Here is a 17,703-nt window from a genome sequence, read left to right on the forward strand (position 1 = left end):
TCGTAGGAATGCAGGAAGATATGGCGTTTGAGAGTATTTTTCGTGCGGGTCCTTTGGGTTCCCGCCCAGTTTAGGAGTACTGGTGCATCCCACTTGCCTGGACTGATCTGGGTATGAACAGGAAAGGAAAATTGGTTCTTACCTGCTAATTTTCGTTCCTGTAATACCACAGATCAGTACAGAGACCCTCCCTGTCGCTGCCAAAAAACTGAAGTTCCTGATAGTGGATTTAACTCTATTCAAAGAATTATTACAGTTTGTACATATGTTGAGTTCAGACTGTTTTTTGTTCTCTGGTTGTGTATGAGACTCCAGTGCAGAGAGTTCCAGTCCTTCTTTGCCTGTTCACCCTAGAGAGGATTTTTAGAGGCCATCTTTGGCTTGATACAAGTCAATGCCTAGGGACTGCAGGAGGCGCACTCAGTTATGTAGCAGTGTCTCAAAGTTTTGTTCTCTGCCTCCATCTGCTGGTAGGGATGCAAAACCCACTTGTCTGGACTGATCTGTGGTATTACAGGAATGAAAGTTAGCAGGTAGGAACTAATTTTCCTATTTTTGTCATTTTTGTTCTTGACCTGCTGCCTGGGATGCTTTTAAGGCCTTCCAAGAGGACCATTCTTCCTTTGCACTTGCTGGAAATTGCTCAGGGAAACTGCTCAGTTGCTGTAATATCCATGCTAATCCCAGCAGCAAAATCTCCAAACTGCCATTATATGACATGAATATCCTCATATGAAAGAAATGATTGTTGTGAATTTAGAGGCCAATATTCAACTGCTATCCGACTGAAATAGTTAGCCGTATAAACTTATCTAGCTAACTTGCCAAAGATTTTGAGCAGCCATGCCACTGAATATACATGTCTATTTTACAATTAGCTGGATAAATTTAGCAGGTTAATTATAGGATAGCCAAATAGCTAGACTTATTTTGCTAAGGCAGATAAGGCTGAATATCGACCAAGTTAGCTGGATAAGTAGCTCCACTCCGGAATACTCCTGTCCTGCCCCTCACTTATCTGGCTAACTGTTTAGCTGTATAAACAGCTGGCTAAGTGGCGACTTCTCAGCGTGGTCGAATATTCAGATAGCACCACTTAGCCAACTAAGTCGTAACTAACTAGCTAAGTGGTGCTGAATATCGACCTCTTAGTTCTTGTGATAGGTTGGTAGCACCAAAATTGTAGACCTCTGTTTAGTAATACAGAGTGGGTAAAGCACAGGGAGTGGTAGTACATGCTCCTTGGTGCTCCCCCACTCTTCCCTTTCTCTCCTGCCCCAATAAAAACAAAGCTCCTCCAAATGCTTTAACTCTACTCCACAATAAATGCTGCTAGGGATGATTACACAGTTCGGTTTCTTTAATCCTAGAATGCCAAGGTTGACCACCAGGTTGTAAGAAGCGGTGCTGAAGCCTGATTACAATTCTGTAAATTTATGTTTTGTACTGCAGTGTGGGTGACTGAGGCAGTCTGCTTTGTCAATATCCATGCCATTAATATTAGCAGAGCCCTGCTCTTTTAGTGGTCAATTTCAAATATTAAATAGAACATAATAACATTATGCATTAAATATTGCCTGCATTATTGTGCTGCTATGGGGAGTTGTAGCTTCACTGCAGGACATAATTCCAAGGTAATTATCTGCAGTAGCTGTATGGCATCATGCATGTATTTATGACAGTACCTGCTCTTTTTATGGAGACTTATAAAAGACCAAAACTTTTCTGCAAAAGGACTTTGTAATACAGCTGTTCCAGCAGGAGGCTGCTGCCTTTTAAATCATGTATCTGCCTTTTGTGCTCACTTTCTCTCTTTCAGAAAAAGGGAAGAGAAACCAGAAATTATTTTACAGAGCAGTCGCATTCTTTGCCTTTTGTCTTCAATGGAATAATTATAATTTTTCTGATCTCTCTGTACTACTGCCACTCAACTTGTTTACTGTCTGCATGTATTTAAAAAGTGCCCCTAAAGAAAACTCTATTTGTTGACCTTTACTTCTACATATGGACTCTTGACATTTTAAAAGATGAATATTTGGGTATGGGTTTCTTAATGAAAAGTAAAATTTTAGAATTTTTTTTCTAATGGAATATTATTGATGGAGTATTATTGTTTGGGAGGAATACTTTGTATACTGATACATGCTAAGTAATTCTTCTTTGCTTTAAATGTTTTCTTGTTACCATAGTATGCTTTCCATTCTTTCTCTAGAAGAAACCCAATATGTTCCTGTCACTCGGAACTTAGGAAGCCATTTGGACAAGGATCAGCAGAGTAAACATGGAGACAACATGTCTGCTCCCAGCACAAATGCCTCCCTAAAAGAAGGCGGAGAATCACCAATACAAACAAGAGTCTTAATAAAAGACGCACAACTTGAAAGTGAGCCATTGAAGAACAAAGGCGTGCTATTAGCCGAGCGACCTCAGGTCTGTGTTACTAGGCCAGTGGTTTGAAAGTCATGTGAGCCTCTTCAGGGCCTTTAGCATTCAGTTTTTACACTATATAATATTCAAAACTGAACAGAGCTGCAAGATTGTCCAGTATGTTAATGGCAGCAGATTATATCATACCTGAAAGAGAAATATTTAGGGACCAGCATTCAAAACTAAATGTTTATTTAAGTTAGACGGATAAGGCTTATCCAGCTAACTTAAATGGAATATTCAGCAGCATAGTTTTATTATAGCATATAGATAATAGTATATATCAGCCTAATAAATTTGATTAAAAAGAATACTTAGCCGAACTGTAAATCATTCAAAACCCGACATGGGCCATGTTTCGACTAAAAAGTCTTCTTCAGGGAAAATCTTTTTTCTAATAACAGCACAATATTCTCAGATCCTAGAATACAAAAATAAAAACAAGCACAATCATTCTACACACACATTTTACGAGAATACACCCTCACCTCCAATTTCCCACGGTGGACCATCTTTACTCTAACATTCAATCATTGTCTGCCCTACTCATCAACAGAATCATACATTCCAAAAACTTCATAGAGTAACAAAAATGAAAAATTACGAACTCACCCGGACAATTTTGTACATCTCTAAACGGATCACAACATGGCGTCTCAGTGTCTAAGTTACCTTCCTAGTCTTAGGGCTCTGATTTAAATCTCCCTCTCTGTACACATGACTGGAAGTAAGCAAACTTGTTACCTTGCCAAAAAAACTACATCACCCTTCATGCATTGCGACTTTCATTAAAGTCCCCATTCAAATAAATCAATTCTATTGCTGTATTTCTGCCATAATGTTGTTGCCGCCTTACTACACAATATCTTAACCCATCAGTGTAAACGTCATTAAACCTTTCACCACCTTCTATATTATTTAATAATATAAGCTCAACATAACCGCTATTACTCAAAACACTGACCAATCGATCTTTTTGTTCAACCCTTTAGGAGACACCGTGTCAAAAAAATATATCCACTTTTGTTCCCTCTGTAAGAAAGAGTTATCAAAATCCCCCCCCCCCCACGGTTGCAAGGGCTAGGTTTTTCAATTACTGCGAATGTCAAATCGGCAACGGTATGATTTTCATCTAGGCAATGCTGGACTAGGGGCGCCTCTTCTCGATTTCTGACCAAGGCACTCCGGTGCTCTATCATTCGGGTCTTCAAACTGCGTTTTGTTTTACCTATGTACAATAATGGACATGAACACCAAAGTCTATAAACCATACCTTTCGATTCACAGTTAGTCAAAGCTTCCAATTTAAATTCACCATTGGCAAAAAACGGCAATTTGTCGTTTTCAAACGATTGTGCACATACCGAGCATTTTTTGCAAGTGTAATGGCTTTTTTTAGTCGAATCATTGTCTAGACCAGTGGTCCCCAAACCTTTCCTGGAGGGCCACCAGCCAGTCCGGTTTTTGGGATATCCATGAGAGAAAGTTTGCATGTTATGGAGGCAGTGCATGCAAATTTTCTCTCATGCATATTCATTGAGGATATCCCAAAAGCCCGACTGGCTGGTGGCCCTCCAGGACAGGTTTGGGGACCACTGGTCTAGACATCTCGATGTGTCATCAAAATAATCCAAATGGACAATCATGTCTCTAATGTTCCTACCTCGTTTTAACGCAAACAGTGAAGCCTCTTGTAATACATCATGGAGTTTCAAAATGTGCCAGTATTTCTTTATAATGTTCTGTACTTTATGAACATTTGGTGAAAAAAGTAGAACACATATTATTCTTTCTTGATTTTGATCTTTGTGTAAAGGTTTAAATAACAAATCTCTATTCACCCACCGGACACGTTTGTAAGCTTTCTTCACAATGTGTAAAGGATACCCTCTCTGTTGAAAACATCTCATCATATCCTGTGCATTGAGTTTGTACTCAAAGACATCTGAACACAAACGTCTTAATCTCAGAAACTGCCCAAATGGTAAATTGGTCCGCAAGTATTGTGGATGGCAGCTGTCATTCCTTAAAATGGTGTTTTTATCCGTCGGCTTTCGATAAATTGAGAAATTAAATCCCAATTGATGAAGGGTGATTGAAATGTCTAAATATGACACATTCCTTCTGTCAAAAACTGAAATAAATTTCAAATTGACATCACATCCATCCAACCAGTCCATGAATTTCACAAATTCACTTTCTTCTCCCTCCCATACAACTAGAATATCATCAATATATCGCCTCCATAGTTTCACCTGCCGGGCAAAAGGATTTATTTGTAAGAATTTTTCTTCAAATTGCCCCATATATAAATTTGCAACATCGGGTGCCATCGTGGCGCCCATTGCCACTCCTTTTGGTTGGAGAAAAAATGAATTGTCGAACATAAAAAAATTGTTCTTCAAGGCAATCTCTGCCAGGGAAACTATGAAATCTGGAGGGATCCGAGCGATTTGGTTAGTCTCTCGGACCACAGTGCTAATGATCATTATTGTGGTCCGAGAGATATTCATGGAGTGGTTAGATGGATGTATTGGTATTACCATTAAAAAATCTTTTAAGATCTTTTAAGATCTTTCGTCTCCAAAACCCGGAATATTGGATTGTTTAATTCTGGTGAGAACTGAGGGTTCCCACAAATAGACATATATGGCGAGACTCTTCCTGTTCAGGAGCATATTTTACATAGTAACGTCCACGCTTTTCTGCATGAGTCTATTATTAACAAAGATTTCAAGTCTTTCGGAACATCCCCTGGGTCAATCTGAAGCAGAGAGTTTAGTGAGAGATGCCCAAACGTAGCCGCGCATATCTTTTAAAATTCGGGGTCGGCGCGAGCAAGGCTGAGCAAAATCGGCAGCCTGTGCACGCCGAGCCACGCAGCCTGCCTCAGAGGGAACTTTCTTTCCATTGCCCCCCACCCTCCCCAGCCCTATCTAACCCCCCCTACCTTTATTTTTTTAAAGTTATACTTAGGATTTAGTTTCCCTTTCAAAAAAAAGAGGAATCCTTTTAGCCTCCCAGAGGGTTGGCAGGTCCTTAGGGGACCATCCCCCCTGGTACTTGAGGCTGCTGGAGCTGCGGATTGAGGACCCTATTGCCAGCTGCGCACAGCACTAGGGATGATACCGGGGAGCCCGGTTCACTCACCTCAGGAGGACCATGACCCGCAGAGGCTTGCCGGCCAGGTTGTATAAAAAAAAAAAAAAAGACAGAATATAAGGCTTGTTTTTTCGTGCCGGACTCTCTGTTCCTCCCAACCTGTGTTTTGCGGTTTGCTACTTCTCCCTTTAATGTTTTTTTTGGTGTGGTTGCTGGTTCCTGCATTGCCGCTTGTGGAGCGTGTGGGGATGTGCGCGGGTCTCGTGCGAAGGTCTGTGTTCGTTCTGCCTCCCTGGAGGGGAGAGGGCATGTCCAAGGCGGCGTTTCGAGGGCCCGCAAGGAGTCTGCGAAGCAGCCGCAGCTCCCTTCAGCAGATCTGTTCCTGCTGAGTGTGGCAACGGACGCCATTTTGCATTCTTTTCGCGTGGCGGTGCAGGCTGCGATGAGGGAAGGGATTTCTCCTTCTCCTTTATCCCCACAGCAGGCAGCTCCTTGGGGTGCGGAGCGGGCTGATGGAATTTGTCAGGCATGGCAGAGGAAAGCTCCCGGGGGGGGGGGGGGGGCTTCTGATGAAGACTCCTCATTCTTTTCATCGGATTTTATTATGCTTCTGTATAAGGCCTTTAAGGCCAGAAAAGCAGGTAAATGGAATGCAGGAAACTCCTTATTGGGCCACAATTTGACCACTTTACCAGCTCCTAAGAGACCCAGACCTCCGATGGGGGTTGAGGGGTCAAGTGTGAAGCTCCCCCTTTGGACTGCATCATTCCACAGGGTGGTGAATTCACCCTCCGAGGCTTCTGAGCTAGAGTATCAAGAGCTGCGGTCCAAGTCTCCTCAGGGGGTAGACGAGGATGGCGACCAGGAGCATATTTCTGGCTGTGGGTCCCATGTTGTGGAGGGGGATGACCCCAAGGTAGTCTGTTTCTTTCGAAAGGACAAGCTAGGCCCCCTTATTCCCGTGGTTCTGGAGGAACTGGGCATTGAGGCTCCTCAGGAGTATTCCCAGATGGGACCCATTGATCCGGTTATGGTGGGCCTTCATGATCCGACCACATCCTTTCCCTTTCTTCTTTCAGTCACTGATTTGTTGTTTCGGGAATGGAACACCACTGACTTGGGGTTGAAAGCAATGGATAAGCTCTATCCTTTGCCCGAGGAGGCTCTGGATCTCCTCCGAGTTCCTAAAGTGAATGCAGCGATGTAAGCTGACACAAAAAAGACCACCTTCCCGGTGATGGGTGCGACGGCCCTCAAAGATCTTCAGGATCGTAAGCTAGAAGTTCAGCTCAAGAAAATATTTGAGGTGTCAGCGCTGGGCATGCATGCGGCTATGTGCAGCAGTTTTTCTTTGCGGGCTGGTCTGTGCTGAGTGCTGCAGTTGCAAGAGAGCACGTCTCTTTCGGAGGAGGAGGCGATTCAAGCAGGGAGGCTCAAGGCTGTGGTTGCTTACAGCGCAGATGTCCTGTATGATCTGCTGAGAACCTTGGCTAGAGCTATGGTTTCAGCTGTCTCGGCTCGTAGGCTACTCTGGTTGAGAAACTGGTCTGCGGATGTCTCTTCTAAAGCTCAATTGGGTTTGCTGCCTTTTAAAGGCAAGCTTTTGTTCGGAAAACACTTAGAAGATATGATTCAATCCTTGAGGGAGAACAAGGTTCATCGGCTGCTGGAGTATAGGCCCAAGCCAAGGGGGGTCCTTTCCTCCTCGGCCCCACTTCCAAGGAAATCTGAGGTTTTGAACTTCCTGGTCGTCTGGCTCCTCGTTTAGGCAAGGTTGCGGCAGGCAGCAGTCCTGGACCCAGTCTTTTCGGGGGCGTTGTTTTGGTAGAACCGGAACCCTCCAACCAGCAGGAGGAGTTAAGTCCTCACAATGAGGCGAGGCCAGTCCATTTCTTGGTTCCGTTTGGAAGCAGCAGACTCTCTCTGTTCTATGAAGAATGGACCAAGTTGACTTCAGACCAGTGGGTTCTCAATGTGATAAGACACGGTTATCCTTTAGATTTTGCTTTTTGCCTTTGACAACACTTTCTAGTCTCCCCATGCTCATACGAAGAAAAGCGTCAGGTGGTGCGGGACACTTTACAATGCCTATGCGACCTCGGAGCCGTCATACCTGACCTTCCGGCGGAACGAAGGAGGGGCCATTATTCCATCTACTTCGTGGTGCCCAATAAAAGAAGGAATGTTCCGGCCCATTCTAGACTTAAAAAGGGTCAACTGCTGTCTGCGGGTTCAGAGGTTTCGCATGGAGACCCTGAGGGCGGTCGTGGCTTCGGTGCACAAGGGAGAGTTCCTAGCGTCACTGGATCTGACCGAAACATATTTGCACATCAGAATCCAAGCCGACCATCAGAAGTTCCTGAGGTTTTCTGTTCTGGGAGAACATTTCCAGTTCTGTGCTCTGCCATTTGGACTTGCCACGGCACCCAGGACTTTTACCAAAGTAATGATTGTGGTGGCAGCACAACTCCGGAAGGAGAAATTCTTTGTTCATCCATACCTGGACAATTGGCTGATTCGGGCAAAGTCGGAGTCTCTCTGCCGCTCTATGGTGCACAGAGTTCTTCAGCTGTTGTGGTCACCAGGTTGGGTGGTCAACCTAGACAAGAGCCACCTAGTTCCCTCCCAGTCCTTGGAGTTCCTGGGGGCCCTGTTCGACACGCGACTGGGGAGAGTTTTCCTCACAGAGGAGTGAATCATCAAGCTGCAGGGACAAGTTCAAGCATTGTTGTGCAAGCGTCCTCCCAGAGTCTGGGATTATTTGTAAGTCCTTGGCTTGATGGCTTCCACCTTGGAGCTAGTCCCGAGGGCCTTTGCTCATATGAGACCTCTTCAGTCAGCATTGCTTTCCCGTTGGAACCTGGTGTTCGAACAATTTCACCTTCCACTTCCTCTTACAGACTCTGCACATTCCAGTCTCGATTGGTGGCTCCTCTCAGAAAATTTGTGCCGCGGGATGGCCCTAGAAATTCCCACCTGGATGGTGATCACCACAGATGCCAATCTCTCCGGCTGGGGAGTGGTTTGTCAGGAGAGATCTGTGCAGGGGCAATAGTCAGTGGAAGAATCCCGGTGGTTGATCAATCGTTTGGAAACCAGAGCGTTGAGATTAGCGTTACAGGCTCTTCTACCACTTCTGCAAGGGAAGTCAGTCAGGGTTCTGTCCGACAATGCGACCACGGTGGCTCACATCAATCGCTAAGGAGGAACCAAAAGCCAGCTGGTGGCGATCGAAGCACAGCGGTTGATATCCTGGGTGGAGCAACATCTTGTCAGCATTGCAGCCTCTCACATCGCCAGGATCCACAATGTTCAAGCAGATTTTCTCAGTCGCAACAGTCTCGATCCTGGGGAGTGGGAACTCTCCAAAGAGGCATTCCATCTCATGCGACAAGTGGTCCAGACCGAGCGTGGACCTGATGGCAATGTTTCAGAATGCCAAAGCCCCTTGCTTCTTCAGTCTACGCTGGGAGCCAGGATATCCTGCTGTACGTGTTTCCACCTTGGCCTCTGATCGGAAAGGTGCTGCGGTGCATAGAAGCTCACCCGACAGAAGTGACTCTGGTTTCTCTGGAATGGCCGAGACATCCATGGTTTGTGGATCTAGTCAACCTTTCATTAGACGGACCCCTGAGGTTTTGGGACCTCCCAAATCTTTTACATCAGGGGCCCGTTTGTTTGGAAGAGGCAGATCGCTTTTGTCTAGTGGCATGGCTTTTGAGAGGCAATTGCTAAAGAGCAAAGGCTATTCAGACGCAGTGGTGGCTACCCTTTTGCAGTCAAGGTAAACCTCTACGTTCCTGGCTTATGTCAGGGTGTGGGGAGTTTTTGAGTCTTGGTGTGTGGAACACAAGGTAGACTCTACTATAGCGTTGGTGTCTGATATCTTGTCATTCTTGCAGGCCGGCCTGGCTAAAGGCTTATCATGCAGCTCTCTAAGGTGCAGGTAGCGGCCCTTGGTTGTTTCCGTGGTAAGATACGCAGGGTAGCCTTAGCCGCGCATCCGGACATGGTACATTTTCTCCGAGGGGCAAAACATTTGCGTCCTCCGGTCAGGAATCCTTGCCCATCGTGGACCCTAAATTTGGTTCTCAAAGCTCTATGTACGGTGCCATTTGAGCCTCTGGAGAGGGCGACACTCAAAGATCTTACATTAAAGTTTGTTTTTCTCGTGGCTATTTCCTCAGCGTGTCAGGTGTCGGAGCTTCAGGCGTGATCCAGTGACGCTTCTTGAGGATTACGGATGCGGGAGATTCTTTGAGGATGGTTCCTTTCTCCCACAGGTTGTGTCCTCCTTCCATTTGAATCAGTCGGTGGAGCTCCCATCTTTTCAGGATTTGGACCGCTCTGATCCCCAATCTAGAGATCTGAGGAAGCTTGGTGTGCGCCGGGTGCTGGTGCGTTATTTGGAGGTTTCAAATAGCTTTGAGAACCAAATCGGAGAAAATTCTTTTTCACTCAATGCACAATTAAACTCTGGAATTTGTTGCCAGGGGATGTGGTTAGTACAGTTAGTGTAGCTGGGTTTAAAAAAGGTTTGGATAAGTTCTTGGAGGAGAAGTCCATTACGTGCTATTAATCAAGATTACTTAGAAAATAACCATTGCTATTACTAGCATCAGTAGCGTGGGATATACTTAATTTTTGGGTACTTGCCAGGTACTTGTAGTCTGGATTGGCCACTGTTGGAAACAGGATGCTGGACTTGATGGACCCTTGGTCTGATCCAGTATGGCAATTTCTTATGTTCTTATGTCGGACCATCTTTTCGTGCTGTGGAGTGGTCCCAGAAGAGGGCACAAGGCATCTAGGACTACGATCGCCCGCTGGTTGAAAGAGCTATTGGTTCGGCGTACCTGCTTCATGGGCAGTCTTCATGGCCAGTCTTCATTCACATTCTACCCATTCGCAGGCAACCTTGTGGGCGGAGTGTCAGCAAGTTTCACCACAAGAGATATGTAGGGCGGCTACTTGGAAGTCTTTACATGGCACTATTTATTTATTTATTTGTTTATTTAAAACTTTTCTATGCCGACATTCAAGTAAATATCACATCGGTTTACATAGAACTGGGGAAACCATTAACTAAAGAAATGCGCAGTTACATAAAACGTAAGGGAACTGAACTAGGAGAGAAGGCTAGAATAGCAGAGTTAAGTACCCGGAAACCAATGGTAACAAAAATTTACAATTGTATAAGAATTATAACAATATATGACTGAAATTACCAGTTGGATGTCCAGGCACCGGGCTCTGGTGGCTTTGGTGAAGGTGTGATCTGAGTGGGACTCTCAGGGTCCCACCCCATGTAAGACAGCTCTGGTACATCCCAGGAGTCTGGACTGATCCCGGTACGTACAGGGAAAGTAAAATTAGTTCTTACCTGATAATTTTCGCTCCTGTAGTACCACGGATCAGTCCAGAGTCCTGCCAATTTCAGCATTGAGATGACAGAGAGTTCGCTTGTGTTTGTAACCTATTTTTTGTTGAAAATCTTTAATAAAATGAAAAAAAAAAAATCTCCTTATCCAAAGATTAGGAGCTTATGGGGAGAACCATTTTAAAAGTCGTTTATGCCTGTAAATTAGTTATCTGAGATTTGCCCTCCCTCAATGCAACTAAACGTTCACACTGTGCTCCTTAACATTTGTAGGGAAAGCCTTTTTGGGTGGTGTGTTTTGGGCAGCATCAGGAAATAATGGGGTGAATTTTAAAAGCATTGCTTGTGTTAAAATACCCATACAAGCGAGCAGTGCATAAGTACCGCATAATTTAAAAGCCACAAATTACATGCATGTATGCGCATGCTTGAGTGTTTGTTTAAAAAAGGGCAGAGTTGGGGCATTCTGGGGTGGGGCCAAATTTTACGCGCGTAAATCTGTATTTTAAAGCCCGTAGCCGCAGAGTGCAGTAGGTTGTTAGCTGCCCATGCTTACTTCTGCTTTTGATGAGGTGTATGTCTACATAAATATCTGTTTAGGCCTAAATCAACTGGGGGGGGGGGGGGGGGGGTAGTTTGAGCTGAAGAACCAGCGGGGTCTGAATGACCTTGAGACGGATTGGGCAAACTTTTGGAATAATGGGTAAAACTGGGAATGGCCTTCTCGTGAGTATATTTTAAAATCCACTTACCTGCGTGTGTTAAAGCTAACCAAATCCTAAGGAAGATATGCGAATTAAGTTTGCTTGAGTAACTGCTTAAAATTAGGAGCACACATACACACAGTAGGCATATTTTAAATCATACACATGCAATTGCGTACATGATTTTAAATGACTGCTTATGTGTGCTCGCTCGCCCATGTGCAAAGTTACGGAACCTGTGCATGGATTGTACTGTATTTTAAAATGTATGTATGTTATTTTCCATAGAAAATCTTAACTTTAAAGGGACAGTACGCAGTTCTTTGGAACTTGGTGCAAAGTCCATGGCTAAAGCATACTCGTGTCCTTTGTCCCAAAATACACTACCTGAGTATTGCCTCCTAACTAAATTCTTTTAGTTCCTTGTTTTTTCTCACTGTAATGCACGATCTGAGATTGCTTCTTAAGTTATTCTGATTCTTTAAATTCCTCGTTTCCTTTCACTGTAATACATTTTTAAATTTAGTTATTGGACACTGGGCTAACCCTGTGATCAATTTCAGCATGGAACTTCAGCTCACAGGATTTCTCTGGATTTGTATTTTTTTGACCTGGCAATTTCCTTCTGGTCTTTCTGACTTGCAGCTTAATCAGAACTGGCCTCTATCGGACTATGATGCTGTGAGCCTTCATTCATAGTTTGGAGGGTTTCTTGCTCCCCCCTGCTTATTTTTATTCCTCCTCCATGGTGTCCAGTCTGGGGCCACAGACAATGGTATGCTTGCATCCTAAGTCTAGCCTGCAGTGTCAACATTGAGCTACTGAGCAAATCTGAGACTTCTACCTCTGCCAGGAAGTGTGAACACTGCCTCCACAACATTTGAAGCCCTTGCTGTCCCTGGAAGCAAAAATCTTGACCTGGGGGATATGCAATTCTAACACATTCCCTGCCACTGTCTTACATGATTCACCATTTTTTATTTATTTTTACTCTTTTTCTTTTTGAAGTAGATTATGCAGCCCAGGTGCCAGATCCGTTTGCCCAGTGGTTGGTTTAGATGTGTTTTTATGAGGTATTATGGCTGAAAAGCTGGTTAGGATTAACCCAGAGTATCCATGCATAGCTGTTTAAATGATTTGTGATTGTATTTCTTTAAAGGGATTCCGTCAGGCTCAAAAATTGAGACCCAACCAACCTACTGTAAAGCATGCCCGCTTTCAAGCTAAAACACTGGCTTTCAGACTGAAAGAGAACAGACCACCTGCTAAAGACAACAAGATCCCCTGGGTATCTCCAAACCCCACCTCTCCACCAGCTTCACCAAGAAGGTATGCAAGAATAGACTGGTTTTTCATGTGCCATGTGTAAGCCATCTATTGATTAGTATATGGTTTACAGGGTTTTTGTAATTGAAATACTTTCAAAGAGCCATATTTTAGATTGATACTAATTTTGCAGACTTCTTATTGTTCAGGGCTGTGTAAGTAGTGAAAGATTCTAAGTTCCCTGTACGTACCCGGATCAGTCCAAACTCCTGGTTTTTGCCTCTCCTCCAGCAGATGGAGACAGAGAAGTTTTGACCGTGCTGCCCTGTATCCTGAGGTGCCACCTGCAGTCCGACAGTATTTCTCTGTCTCCAGCAGATGGTAGAGGTGCAAAACTTGCAGTCTGAGATACAAAAAAAATTTAAAAAAAGCAGAAAGAAGACCAACAAGTTACTGGATTAGACTTCTAGCCTCCCAGGTGGTTGTCAGGTCCTGGTGGGACCATGCCCTCTGGTAATTCAGTCAGGCAAGCAGTGGGTCGATGATCCTGTAAGCTCTGCACCCAAGGTGATACCGGGGGTCCCGGCTTACTCTCCCTGGAGGGGGGTGCACCGGGGACCCTTCAGAGTCTGGTTTTTGTTTGGTAGTAGGCAACAAAGTTTCGTTTAAAAAAAAAAAAAAAAAAAAAAGAAGAGAGAAAAAAAACAAAAGTGCACAGGGAGCGGCACATCTCTCGGGTAGGTGAGGATTTCGGTCCTCCTTCGGCACTCTCTTCCTGCTCCCCTGCCACTGGCGGCTTTTCTCTTTATTCTCCCTGCGGTTTCTTGTGTTTTCCCCGGTCCCTCCGATGCCGCATGGTGTGGCCTGTGGCGCATGTGATGACACAAGCGCGCATCGTTTGCGAACCGGCCTCTGTTCCAGGTGCCTCCCCGATGGGGAGGGCACCTCAGGGAAATCCTCAGGGCGCCAGGTGCTCAATAAAAAAGAAAAAAAAAGAGAGAGGACTGAAAGTCTGCGACTTGTCATTTGCTAACAGCAGGTTCCCTCCTATTCCTCCTGGTCGAACAAGCAGGAGTTGTGGACCCTAATCTGTTCCTGGTGGCCTAGTGGAGGTGAAAACTGTTCTGTTTTCTTCTTATAAAGTTTAAAAAAAAAAACAAACAAAAAAGTACAGAGGAAGGCAGGCCTGATTGGCAGCCAGAGATCCGGTTTCCTGTTTTCTCCTTTCAGTCGGGCTGTGAGGCTTTTCGGGAGTTGGTTTTTATTTTTCACTGTTCCTTCTCCCGCTTGCTTCCTCTGCCCACATAGTCCCCGCTCCAGCCTGGCACGTCTAGTGAGCTCCGATGCTCCGTCTGCGGGTCGGCTTCTCCATGCTTGTCGTGTGCAGGCGCCTGTGTCCGATGCCTCACCGCTGGTGAGGGCACATCGGGGGGGGGGGGCCCCTGCAGCAGCATCTCCACGACACCGTGGGTCTGGAGGCTGTAAGGCTACTCTTTGTGCGGCTGCAGCTCCGTTCCCACTGAGTGCTGGAATGGCGGCCATTTTGGGGACATTCACGCCTAAGGCACTGATTGCAGCTGCGACAGGGAATCTCCTGCCCGCGCTTTCCCTGTCTGAATTAAGCTCAGTTGAGGCCCGGGAGGCCTGCAGGGAGCAATCTGAGGGGGACTTTGATGCTCTGGAGGAGGATACTGATTCTTTTCCCCCCCTTTTCGGTGAACATATGTCAAGGTTGTTTTGTGCCTATTGGATTAAGAGCTCATTCTACTCAGTCTCAGGCAGCATCCTGGGCTGAATGCCAGCAGGTGTCACTCAAGAAATTTGTAGGGCGACTACTTGGAAATGATTGCACTCGTTTGCTAGATATTATCGTTTGGATGTCCAGGCTTCGGATGCTATGGGCTTTGGTGAAAGTGTGTTTCGAGTGAGACTCTCGCAGTCCCACCCTGTTTAGGGAAGCTTTGGTGCATCCCAGGAGTCTGGACTGATCTGGGTATGTACAGGGGAAAGAAAATTGGTTCTTACCTGCTACTTTTCGTTCCTGTAGTACCACAGATCAGTCTAGAATCCCTTCTAGTTGAGGTAGGGAGATTTGGAGAGTCCGCTTGATCTGTTATGGTACTTAATCTGAATAATGGCACAGGTTTTGTTTGGTCCTTCATGTTTCTTAATGGAGACAAGTTTATGTGTTCTAGGTTTCCACTTCCCTCTGCTCATTCAGGGGGCAATTAATAGTGGTTGATATTAGTGTTTTCCTACTATTTTGGCTTTGGTACAAGTTAATACTGAGGGACTGCAGGTGACACACTAGGTTATATGCCAGTGTCAGAAAAAAACTTTCTCTGTCTCCATCTGCTGGAAGGGAGGCAAAACCCAGCAGTCTGGACTGATCTGTGGAACTACAGGAATGAAAACTAGCAGTTAAGAACCAATTTTCCTTTCTTACCTGCTAATTTTCGTTCTTGTAATACCACAGATTAGTCCAGAGACCCTCCCTTTCACTGCTGAAAGACTGTTTCCTGATGGTCGATGTAATATATTCCGAGAAGTGTTTTGTACATAATTTGTTTGAGTTTCTGGAGATGACAGAGGCTCCAGTGTCGAGGATCCCAGCCCTGCTTTACCTGTTCGTCCTGGAGAGGGTTTTAGGTTCTAATTTTTGGCTTGGGTACAGGTCAATACTGAGGGACTGCGGGTGTTGCTCTCTGTTATGTAGCAGTGCCTCAAAGGTTTTATTTTCTGCCTCCATCTGCTGGTAGGGATGCAAAACCCACTTGTCTGGACTGATCTATGGTATTATAGGAATGAAAATTAGCAGGTAAAACCAATTTTCCTATACAGCCCTCAGCTTGGGACTCCCCACACATTATGGATAATTCATGCCTGTTTGTTGATGGAGAAAGCAAATTTGCTTATCTGTAAACTGAGTTCTCCATAGACAGCAGGATGAGTTAGCTATACTTAATACCTGTCCACTTCCGGAAGGGTTGACTGTCTTGCCAAAGTTTAAGCTCTGGAAGAGACTGAGGGTCTCACAAGCCAGCATGACTGATGGGAACTCCTTTGCATACTTAACTTTTATTGAGTTCTGACAGTTGGGTCCATGTTGGTGCTGTCGGATGACATCGCCAGCGCATTATAGCTAAGTCATCCTGCTTTCTATGAAGGACCTTGCTTTACTCACATATGGGGGATGGGGGACAATAATTGAATCACATTTTTGTGCAGGTAAACACATGTTTACCTGCACAAAACTTATAAACTTTTGATTATTGCCCCCTAAATGGGAAATTACCAGATGTAATTTAAGATAAATTCCTGTTTGGCCAACTCTGTTAGTGTTGGTTTCGCTGTAAAGAAAAGTACTTGTGACTGATGATAAAATGAAATACATGTTCTTCGCCATAACTTTGAGACATTTGTTATGTTTGTAGTTTGATTTCCTGATTTATAGCAATAATAATTCCATTGCTTGAAGCGATTCCTCTTTTGATTGCCTGGCACTGGGTTCGTTCTTCATGGCAATATAAAATACTGGCTTCCTGCTAAAGAGATAATAAAGCTCAGAAGGACATTGCTTTGCAGTCATTCTCACACAAGTTGGCACTGCCAGCTGTGACTTAGCTAACTGGACTCAAACATATTAGAAGATTGATATTTTTCTGGAAAATACAAGTCATTTTGAAAGCTTTTTAGCCATGTTGTATTAGTAGATTTTTTTTTAAGTTACACAACATCCTCAGCAAAAAATATAGCTCATTAAAGTCAGCATTAAATGATGCTCAGGATTTTCTTTCATGCTTGTATTTAAAGTCTTTTTTTTTTTTTCCTAACAGAGTTATTTGGGGAAAAATGAAAGCTAGCCCCTCAAAATCTTTTGCAAAAGGAGATTCCAACAGAAATCTAGCAGCTTTACAGATGGACCATAAAGAAAAGAGACAATTGACAGCTGCTGAAAAAGAGGCCATTAGGTTGGCAGTTTTTTGATTTATTGGAGTCACTTCCTGTGATAGGACTTTCTAAGAGGGCTAACTCACTAAGTTCTGAGTTTTCCGGCAAGAAGGAGGTATGGGTTCATGGTTAAATCAGAGAACTATGAATCCAGGGTGCTCTCGGGATGTAATTTCTATTCTACTCACCCTGGGCAACAGAAAATAATGAGGTCCTTGAGCAAAGATCTAAAAATAGGAGCAGGATTTCTATTTATTCATTTGTTAGATCCCCTTTTCATAGTTAAATCAAAGTGAGTTACAATTAAAAAAATTCCTTTTTAAAATAGTTATCTAAATGCCCATTACTGCAAGTATAGGGTAAAGGTAAGGATGCTCGTGCATTTGAGGCTGTCGATATCATATAGTGGCACCCATTGACTGCTCTCTGAAAACTCAGCTACCCAGTATTTAATGCCACCAGGGTCAAAAAAAGGCGCAACAGTTGGGAAAATAAACCGTAGGGATGGTACAAAGTAAATCCTCATGTGTTTGATGTAGCCATGGAGCAGAACAACCTGGAAAAACCATAAATCCCATAGAATAATGGCTGCTAGAGGGCGGTTCTCTTTGTTTTGTGCCCCTCTTTTTTTTTTTTTCTTTCTCTCTTGCTATTGGTTTAAGGCTGTCTCTTGCTGTTTTGTGACCTTGAACAAGTTATTCTTCCTCTGTCTCAGTTTACCTAACTGGAGTTGGCTGTCATGATTATTAATGCTAACACTAGCATCGTTTCTATCCCATCTTGCCTGTGGCTGCCAGGCCATTTTTCTCATAGGTGACTGGATGCTTGTTCCTGAAGCACTATAATTGTACCTTTGCTAGTTTATTATGGCGT

At 44.3% G+C, this 17,703-nt stretch overlaps 1 protein-coding gene across 7 annotated transcripts in view; it reads left to right on the forward strand.

Moving 5' to 3' along the window:
• Nucleotides 1–17,703, forward strand: part of KIAA0753 (KIAA0753 ortholog) — a 155,217-nt gene that overhangs the window by 40,121 nt on the left and 97,393 nt on the right. For 4 of the 7 annotated variants that reach the window (XM_029612390.1, XM_029612389.1, XM_029612394.1 and 1 more), the window contains 3 exons: nt 2,213–2,430; nt 12,773–12,942; nt 16,716–16,850. In XM_029612390.1, the coding sequence (XP_029468250.1) occupies nt 2,213–2,430; nt 12,773–12,942; nt 16,716–16,850 (523 nt within the window). The remainder of the gene's footprint in view (nt 1–2,212; nt 2,431–12,772; nt 12,943–16,715; nt 16,851–17,703) is intronic. The other 3 variants (XM_029612391.1, XM_029612393.1, XM_029612395.1) reach the window with 2 other exon arrangements.

Source organism: Rhinatrema bivittatum, chromosome 8, assembly GCF_901001135.1.
Source record: "Rhinatrema bivittatum chromosome 8, aRhiBiv1.1, whole genome shotgun sequence".
NCBI classification, from domain to species: Eukaryota; Metazoa; Chordata; class Amphibia; order Gymnophiona; family Rhinatrematidae; genus Rhinatrema; species Rhinatrema bivittatum.